General features: G+C 40.9%; 1 protein-coding gene across 1 annotated transcript; it reads right to left on the bottom strand.

Annotated features, from left to right (window-relative positions):
• Nucleotides 1-8,229: 8,229 nt before the first annotated feature.
• On the bottom strand, nucleotides 8,230-10,191 carry LOC106000792 (endogenous retrovirus group K member 8 Pol protein-like). Its single transcript, XM_013036031.1, has one exon. The coding sequence runs from the start codon at nucleotides 10,189-10,191 to the stop codon at nucleotides 8,230-8,232; it is 1,962 nt and encodes a 653-aa protein (XP_012891485.1).
• Nucleotides 10,192-10,444: the final 253 nt, after the last annotated feature.

Here is a 10,444-nt window from a genome sequence, read left to right as displayed (position 1 = left end):
AAGAGATGGAAGAGGAAGAGGAGGAGGAGGAGGAAGAGGAGGAGGAGAAATTTTTACAAATTCTAGACTTTTCCCATGAGAATACTTATGTACGTTTCCTAAAAGTTTTATAATATTTAAATTTTCATTGCTTCTTTCTTCTCTCTCTCTTTTAGATGAGTTGCCTGTATATTAAGAGTTCACATCACATGCAACTTCATAAAAACACTCAAGTGTCCAAATACCTGTGGAGGGGCAAAACACAAGTGCTCTCTCTCTCTATCTCTCTCTCTCTCTCTCTCTTCCTACAGCTGGGCATCCAGAGGTTATGTCTTGAGTGTTTTCTTGCTGGGCCTGCTGCTAAATCCTTGTGTCCATGGGTCCCTGACTGACAGTCTCTGAGCAGGGAGGGGATCCTCTCTAGCCCTCCCTTCCAGGTAAAGAAGTGGGTTACACTTCTGGTATGTGCCACCAAGCACCCTGGGAAGAAGTTGGTCCAGGTTCTGTGGCCTGGCTTGGGGGTTCATGCAAATGGTCCTTGTATCTAGGGGTGCATGGGGGTAGGAACAGTGTAGGTTCAACTCCAGCTATGTGAGACTCTAGTTGCCCTGAAGGGAAAATGAAAGGAGAGAGTGAGAGAGAGACAGACAGACAGACAGAGAGAGAGACCGAGAGAGCATAAGTATTTATTATCACATCTTAAAGTTTTGAACAGATGCGAATAGCTTTTTTCCTGCAATCATAGGTACTCAAGAGGCTGAAACCTGGAGGATCATGGTTTAAAGCTAGCCTGGGGAGAGAAGTCTGCTAGACTCAATCTCCAATGAACCAGAAAAATGTTGGGTTTAGCACAAGCCGTAGAGCACCAGCTGTAAACAGGGAACCAGAACAAGAGTAAAGGCCTTGAGTCCAAGCCATGACACTAAGCACCCACTCACAAAAATTAATTCTCAAAATTGTGTTCACACTACAGGTATCATGGCATCTTGATTTTTAATTTCAGTGTTAATGCCTCTGTTGCACTTTTAGAGGCTCTGATCAATAGGTTTCCAGGAATATTCAACAATTCAGATTATTTATACTCTCAGATACTTCTAATACATAGACATGGAGACACTGTCTATGTTTTATAAATGCCATGATCATAAGTATCTTGAGAATTATAAACTATTTATTAAAGTATTAATATGAACACTGATCACACAACGTAGCTATACTCAAAACAGACCATAAAGCACATTTCAAAGGGACATTAAAATGTGAAAATGAAACCCTTCTAAACACTGAGGGTATTAAAATTACCACGAAATCCCTTCTCACATGAAATTTGTCATTAAGCTTGATTGCCTACTCCTTATTTGAAGCATGTTCCTGTGTTTTCGCCACAGTCGTTTAGTCAGTATTGTTCCTTGCACTTTGAGCATAGAACATTGGTTGTTAAAGTTCAGAAAATCAAGTTACTCCTAGAAAAGAAAAACTTGTCAAAATAGCAATGATTGCAGCTTTTCTACAAATCAAACCATGGGTAAACCAGTGGTAAATGTCTATATATTATGCTTCATATGGTTTTAGGAAGATTTGAATAGTTCCAGTAGTTTCAATGCCCTGGCTCCATTGCCCTAGAGATCTTTTTCAGGCGAGTGTTTTTTTACAGGCCATCCAGGACTTGCTATGGACAGTCATACTGGAGATCAGACTCACTGGTGCTGAGCAATCCTGGAAGCCATATGAATATAGTCAAATACACTCTCCCCAGGAGAACAAAATCTGAGGAGTCCCTGTGCTTGCTCACATGCCATCACCTCTCTTTCTCACATTTCCTTCCTTATGGTTAATCAAAGATTAATCTTATTCATTTGGAACTTCTTTTAGATAGTTGAAATAGGGCTTTGAAGGAGACCTTTATGCTTGACTGCAAATCTCATTTGTAGTGTTTTGTTATAATCTGAGGTAAGTAGATATTTAAGACTTTGACCTTTCTGTTCTACTTTATTTAATTTATATTTATTCTCAATTCTTCACAGTTTAGGGGTCAAAGACATCCTGTATTACTTCTCAGAAGTGAGAAAAAATTTAGCAATCATGATGACAAATCACAAAGTTCCATCCCGTTTTTCTCAACTGCTCAAAGGCAATATGACTTTTTTTAAAATCTAGTATATTAATTACAAAGGGTTATTTTAGGGCCTTGTGTAGCAGAACTGTTTTAAGCAACTTACAGATAATAATTCATCTGCTTCTAATAACCCAATAACATCGCTAATTATTTACTTCAATTTGTAGATGAGTAAAGAAAGGCCTGAAGACAATTTCCCAAGGTGAGCTGGTGACTAGATACCAGATGATCTGTCCTTCAACATCTGTGGTCTTAATTACAAAGGTGTTTTCTCCTATTAATATTCAGACTTGGTGTCTGTGAGTGGACAGTTCCAATAGTGAGGGAAAGAGATAAAGAGATGCAAATTTAACCCCTCACCCTTTTGTTAATTTTATAATAAAATGAGTTTAGAGAATATATTTAATAATTACTTTGCTCCATTTCTGAGATGTTATCTCTGTCTTAGAGGTCATATTCATTAATATATATGTTAGCATTTAGTATTTTATCCTTGATGTTATGTTTTAACATTCATCATCATCATTATTTAACATTACTATTATTATTCTTTGATATGTGGAATATGGTTAGCCATATTTTAAACATTTACTGTATTTTCTTTTTTATTTAATTATTTCTATCTTTATTATATTTAAGTAGTTGTACAAAGGGGTTGCCATTCAACTATGCAGTTTACCAATACAATGTATCTTATCAATGTCACCCCTTTCAATATTTTCATCCATTCCTCCCAACCCTCCTTTCCCTCACTTTTATTACTTTTATAAGATATGCACTGAATTCTTGACTCCAGTGTACCAACTCAAGACAACATTAATATTTTTCCCTCATTTTCAACTTTACATTTTTACATTGGTTTTATAATTTATGTGATACAAAACATAGGGGTATATGCATAAACAGGTATATACATGGTGTGTGCTGCCATGTGTTATATGTATTGTCAGCTGTTTAATTCACTTATATTTTAGCTTGCAATAATGTTCAATCCAAAATATGTGGAGACTTCTGACCTATAAGCGCCTGGAAGTAATCCCATGGCAGCCATTTAAGAAGCAGTTCAACTCTGTGCCATGAATTAAAAGACAATTTCCAGTTTCTAGGATGAGAAACAGGTTGCTAATGGGCTACCAGTTACTATATATAGAAAATAGCATCCTACCATCCTGATTTGCCCAATGTGAGCAGTGCAAAAGCAGGCCAGGCCAGCAAACATGGACATAAATGACAAGCGGGTTGTGCTCAATATGTCTCTGTATTCAGGCAGAAAAATTGCTATTTCTCTGTGAATATCACCTTGAACATTCATCCCGACCTTCACAGCTTCATAGCTTATATCCAGAGTCTTTGCCTGCCCAGTGTTGATCGATGGACAGGTGGGGTGAATAAGAAAACTAATTGAAAGTGCAGCCATAGTTCTCATGTAGTAGCTGATTTGGACCCAGAAATTTAAGGTCATAGACAGAGAGCCAAAGTATTCAGATGTTATGTGTATCTCTTTCTGTAAGGTATGATTGTTTTAATTTAATTTAATTTCAATTTCATCTGGTAAAACTTTCATTCTCCCTCAATCACCGCCTCTGATACTAATTATAGGTGTACATTCACACCTCACCAATTTTTTTCCCTGTGGCCGTGAGGTATTTGAATTTGCAGCTGCTGTGACTACCCCGTGAACTATACAAAGGCAGGGATTGTATCCATCACCATCACTGTTTTGTGTTTTGCCCTTCTGAGAACACCTTACACATTGTAGGCTATCATTAATGTTTGATTTTTAAAAAAAAGAATGTGTGAATCAATGCATGGCATGGCCGTCTTGTATTCAGATCATTGGAGTGAGTGGCAAAGGGGGAAACATTGTTCAATGCCTATCCTGATAATCTGTTTTTATATTACTTAAGAAAATTACCATAACTTATTCCCACTAAGAAATTTGCAAATATGCAAACTCAGGCAGGCTAGCTGAACTGGTTAGTACAGTACCAAATTAGAAATGTTTATCAATTTTTTAATCCTGGTGATAAAGTTCTCCAAAACACCCAAACCATTATTCTTGTAGGTACACCCAGCATATAAGATATTGCTGTAAAGACAAACAACATATGGATTCCCTGACACCTGTCATATCCTTTCTAATCTTAATCTGTCTGAGAGAGCCAGAGAAATGGAAAAGGAGAATATTTAACAGCTGAGATAAACGAAGCTAAGACAAAAATCCTTTCATTAGTAGGAAACCTGACAGTCTTATTTATGAGTGGTTCCAGGATAGAGCAGCAAAGCCACGGATGTTACTGTCATCAAATCTTATTGGTAGTAGACAAACCTATGAATTCTTGTCAACTAGCTCAACAGCTTTTGGACAGGCATTTGGAGACAACATCACATTTTCACCACATTCTTCATGTTCTTTTGAAATCTTTCTATTGCTTAAAAACACATAAAGACTTTTAATCTCAATGTTGTACATGATCTAGAAATTTAATCTGCAAACCTGAGCAAGCATATGCTGTCAGGGAAGTGCAAAATGATCAGCTCTTTCTAATACCTTAGGTAGTAGCAAGATAATAACTGTGTAAGACAACTTCTCCCTTCTCTCAAAATAATTATGGATCTCTAGAATCTAACATCTGTGCCACCAGATGTTACTGTCAAGCACGTAAGCAATGGGTTTGAGCACTGCACAAACCTGGCAGGCTTCCAAGAGTCTTTGTGTGCATACCTCAACAGAAGAAGGGGCTTTGTAGTCCAAGATTTTAAGCACCACAGCACTCTAATACTGCTCCATGAAGGGGAAATGGTTTTTACTAATGATGGATTAAATCTGCTCAGGTTCAAGCTACTACAGTGATGCTACTGACAGACATTTTACAGCTATGTTTTAAACGGAAGGAATAAGAATGACAGCACTCAATGTCACTAACAAAAAGGAAAATTAGTTATAAACCAAAAATATGTTATCATTTTTTCTCAACTTAGCAATATCATGCTGTCATGGTAAATGATTTAATTATTTTGTAAGTGCAGGAAGAAAATATTATTCCTTAGAAAAAGATCCACAATTAGTTTTTGTTGTTGTTTTGTTGTTATTGTTTTGCTGTTGTTATTGGTGGTGGTGGTAGTGGTGGTGGTGGTGGTGGTGATGGTGTGTGTGTGTGTGTGTGTGTGTGTGTGTGTGTGTGTGTGTGTTGGTCCTTGGGTTGAATTCAAGGCCTAGGACTCTACCACTTGAGCCACAGTTCCACTTGTCACGACCGCCTCGACCAGCAAGGAAGACGTGACCCGGGATTCTTCTCAAAGCAGTTTATTCAGGAACCTTTTCTGCAAGCTTCTCTCTGCAAGCTTCTACTTCAACCCTCACCCGCGCTCCGGTTATATGCCTCCTGGATGGCCAATCCCGAGGTGCCACGCGGCATACACTAAAGCTTCGCAAATGGGGAAGCAAGCCAGTAGCCAAGCCATAGCCATATAAGGAGTTGTTTTTCACAGAAAGCACTAGCCATCGGGAAGGCAGAAGGCGGAAGCCAGTGCCATCCTTGGTCACGGCCCCTGCAGCTCTCCACAGCTCCCCCTTTTTGTTTTATTAAGTGACAGGTAAGAGTAGAGGTTGGGCCTCTGTATAAAACATTAATTAGAGGACCCTGCACTGGTCTTCGCCTGAGGGGCGCCATCCCCAGTGACGACCAGGCCTGTCTGATGCTTTTTTGCAGAGGTGGGATCTTGGGCATCAACCCACTTGCAACCCAACATGCTCTTCTTGGGCTCATGCCGGGAAGTGATTCCCAAGTGCAGTGCATTTGCCATACACCCTGTGCTATTCCTTTAATGTGGCAAGCCACGCATAGGGGGACTGTCTGGCCTCAATGGCAGTGAAGGCCTGGACCACCATAGCCATACTCCTGCGCTGGGAGCTCTTAATCCGGCATATGCACCACAGGCACAGCAAGATCACCAATACCAGGATACCGATAAGGGAGCCCATTCCCGCCCACTCCTTCCTATGATCCACAGCTGTCAAAATCCAGGAGGAAACATCTTGTAACAGGGCATCATCCATCCGGGTGGAGTTTATCGCGACAATGGCCGATCGTAGCTGTAACATCAATTGGTCAAATTCCCTTGTCCAGTTGCTTAAAAGATAACTTAACAGTTGTTTAGACAAATTTGCTGCCTGGGTATATTTATAATACTGAACAGCGGTAACACAAAGCCCTTCATATTTTTGAACACATCCCAGCTGAGCCAACTGCCACAGAATATCAACCTGCTCCTGCACAAGGTCAACCCTTTGATTTAACAGCATCAGTCCTCCTTTTAATTGTGCATTGACCACTTGTTGTAAATCCAGAGCTCTGGCTGTAGTAGCCGACAAGTTATTTAAAGTCTGAGCCGTCTGCACAGTATGTGACATGGCGACAGCTGCAGCCGTCGCACCCGCAGCAGCAACAACTATAGCAGTTACAATGGCTGCAATGATGCCAAAGTCTCTCTTATGCTTAAACAAGGTTACAGCTTGAGAAGCATCTACTGGCACAGGCACCCAACGCGGAATGCGTGCAAATATAGCTAACAAATACTGAGAACTCCAGCAGGTAGCATAATAGCAGGTTTCATTAGTACAAGCACACACATCATCTGAGCATACAGAGGTGTTGTTAATTACCAAAAACACAAAAGGGGAAACCACACACACGGGGGTAGGCTGATAGCTAAATACCGTATAATTCTTACTAAAATGACAATTGGCACCCACAGTACGGGCAGTACTAGTCAAATTGCAAGTCATGTTTGCTATAAAAAAGTGTCCCCCTTGCAGCATAACTATAGGCTCTGCCTGCAAGCAACTTTCATTAATACCAAATAACAGCCAATTATTGAAGGGATTAATTCCAAATGTTTATTGCAGCATTATTTACCATAGCTAAGATATGGACCCAACCCAGCTGCCCCTCAGTAGATGAATGGATCAAGAAAATGTGGTATATATACACAATGGAATTCTATGCCTCCATCAGAAAGAATGACATTGCCCCATTTGTTAGGAAATGGAAAAACATGGAAAAAATTATATTAAGTGAAGTAAGCCAGGCCCAAAGAAACATAGGTCCCATGGTTTCCCTTATTTGCAATATCTAGTATATGTATGAGTCAAGTGGAAACAGTCAGATAATGTGATGTCAGGAAAATGAACCCTTAGATATGCATTTTAATGTTTTTTTCTTTCATGCATGTGTTTATAACAAATTTATAAGATTACTTCTTTGTTGCTTTGTATGTCCCTCCCCCACAGTATAACCCCTGCTTTCACTATATTTGATGTCAATATAACTTGAGGAGGAGATGGGGAAATATCAGTTGTTTAAGGATACAGGTGGACCTGTTGCAACAATGAGAAGTACAAGTTGTCTTGTCCAAAATGAACTTTACAATGTCGGTGCGGAGGGGGGGGGTGAGAAGAGGGTGAAGGAGAAGGATTAGGAAGGGTGGGAGGGGGGAGCCTAGGAAGGGATGTGAAGGGTAAACAAAAGGAGGAGGCTGCAATGCTTGGTAAGAAATGTACGCATTATCCTGCCCATGTAATTGTAACCCCTCTGTACTGTATGTTCACAAATAAAATTAAAAAAATAAAAAAATAAAAAACAAATAAAGGGATTAAGTCCAGCCCTAAATGGTAAACTAGCATTGGAAAAAACACTAGGGGAGAATGTAAAACGCTTAGAATCATCATCTCAAAAAACTTGTCCTGATTGGCAACCTGTCCAAGGCCAAGCCTCCCCCAACAGTCAAGCATGCAAAAGGGAGCCCATTTAGGTTGTTTTACACTCCACAGGTCAATGCTTAACATTAAGCTTTCATAATCTCTGCCTAAAACAGTACCAACAAATTCAGTATCATTTGCCTAAACCTCAGTTGATCCAGGATTCCCATACCAATATCTAAAATAAGCGGCCGGGGAACGAGTCAAGGCTATGCAACTAACATTAATGGTCGCATCACTTAAGCAAAAGCATAGCGTGCCCATCAAGCTAATATTTCTAGCTTCACCAACCCCTGCCATTTTTTTATCCTCTGGGTAAAAGGGAAGGTTAAGAGTCTTATTTGTGGTGAAAATTCTAGGGAAAAGAGAGGCGTCATGTCTCACGGGCATGGGCCTCAGGAATGCAGACAGTATCCCCCATCTCACTACCGCCTGTCCCTGTTAGATCATCAGGAGCTGTATGATCAGCAACACAATCTTTTGTTTCTTCCGGGTTCTGTTCATCTTGGACTCGCCGCACAAGTCGTTCGGGCACCCACACTGGATCCGAGCAATTCTGGGGAAAAACACAAACAGATCCTCGTGCCCTTACCAGCACGGGGTCAGGCCCGTTCCAGAGGCCCGTGAGCACATCCTTCCACAAAGCCGATCCTAAGGCTGAAGGAGTGGAACAGTTATGCCTATCCGCCGATGAGCGACCAGCGTTATCCAAATTCAAAAAATTTAGGGTGAAAAGTGTCATGGCTATTCTTTGTCTTGCTGTAGCCATCAGGGGTCCAGCTCCCCCTTTTTGTTTTTGTAACATTTCCTTGATAGTGTGATGAGCTCTTTCCACAATTCCTTGTCCTTGAGGGTTATAGGGCAGTCCATGCACCAGGGTAACACCCATTTGAGTGCAAAAGGAAACAAAGCGCTGCCCAGTATAGGCCGGACCATTATCAGTTTTTAGCTGTTTTGGCATTCCCCAGGCCGCCCACACTTCCAGGCAGTGAGATATTACATCAGTAGCCTTTTCCCCTGGAAGGGGGGTGGCAAGTACAACACCCGAAAAGGTGTCAACAGAAATGTGTAGATATTTTAAACGGCCAAATTCAGGTACATGAGTCACGTCCATCTGCCATACTTGTAAGGGTCTTAAACCACGTGGGTTAACTCCAAACGTAGGGGGTTTATGGTAAATAATACATCGGGGACACTCCTTTATCACTTGACCTGCATCAGCTCTAGAAAGGGAAAAGCGGCTTTGTAAAGTCCTGACGTTTACATGAAATCTGGCATGAAAATCTTTTGCTAAGTCAACAGAAGTAGCGTATAGCGCCCACTCAGCACGAGTGTGTGCATCAGCTAGGGCATTGCCCTTTGTCAGTGGTCCTGGGAGGCCCGCATGTGCTCGAATATGCATTGGAAAAAAGGGTTCCTTGCGTTGCCATATAAGGGATTGTAGCAGGGTAAAGGGAGCTAGAACAGAACTGGTAGCCTTTATTGTACCAACCGCTTCCAATATTTTTAAAGGATTTATTACATACGCTGAATCTGATATTAAATTAAAGGGACAGGGGAAAGCTTTAAATACTTCAATTACAATCATTAACTCAACAATCTGTGGGTTACCGGGGACAAATTGATGCTGTACGGGACCTTGGTTACCTGCAACGTATACCCCGCATCCCGTTTTGGAGCCATCCGTAAATATATTTATAGCCCCTCTAATAGGCTTTCGGGCAGTTACATTTGGAAAAATCACTGGATGTTCCTTTACAAATCTTAGTAGGGGGTCTTTAGGCAAATGATTATCAATATCTCCTGGAAACATGCATCTCAAAATGGACCAATTATCAATAGTGGCACATAAAATCTGAACTTGGTACGCACTGTAGGGAACAATGATGGACTGCGGATAAACTCCAAAAAATTGTAAACTCTGTTGAACTCCTTGTATAGCTAATTCTGCTACCGCCTCAGGGTAATACTCCAGCGCCTTTCCGGGGGAAAAATGAGAGTGTAACCACATCAATGGCCCCTTTTGCCAAAGTACCCCAGTTGGTTGGGTCTCAGTGGGAAAAATGCATAAATCAAAGGGTTGGCCATCTTGTATCCTGTTTAAACAGGTGGCACTTAGAGCCTCCTCCACCCTTTTGAGACCAAATCGGGTGCTTTCAGTCAGGTCTCGTGGGGAGTTTAAATCTGTATCTCCTTTTAGCGTATCAAATAAGGGTTTTAATTCATAATTTGGCAATTTTAAATACCCCCTTATCCAATTAATATCCCCCAACAATTTTTGAAAATCATTTAAAGTCTTTAAGTTATCTTTTCTCAGGGTCAATGTCTGGGGCATGATCGACCTACACTACTCTGCCTGTTTGTATTTTTTCTGGCGCTGGATAAAGACCCTGTTCCCTTAAGGCAAAAACCAATTCTGCAAAGGCCTTTTGTAACCCAGCTTCTTCCTTATGAGCTATCAAAATGTCATCCATGTAATGGACCACCCTGAGTTTAGGATGCCGTTCTTTAACAGGAGCTATAGCCCTGCCGAAAAAAAGCTGACACATAGTGGGGCTGTTGGCGATACCCTGAGGCAGCACGACCCA

Source organism: Dipodomys ordii, unplaced genomic scaffold (genome assembly GCF_000151885.1).
Source record: "Dipodomys ordii isolate 6190 unplaced genomic scaffold, Dord_2.0 Scaffold239, whole genome shotgun sequence".
NCBI classification, from domain to species: domain Eukaryota; kingdom Metazoa; phylum Chordata; class Mammalia; order Rodentia; family Heteromyidae; genus Dipodomys; species Dipodomys ordii.
Note: the sequence above shows the minus strand (reverse complement) of the source record. Positions and strands in the feature narration are given on the sequence as shown.

Coding starts and splice junctions, on each gene's coding strand:
- LOC106000792 (XM_013036031.1), bottom strand. CDS start 10,191: ATGCCCCAGACATTGACCCTGAGAAAAGATAACTTAAAGACTTTAAAT.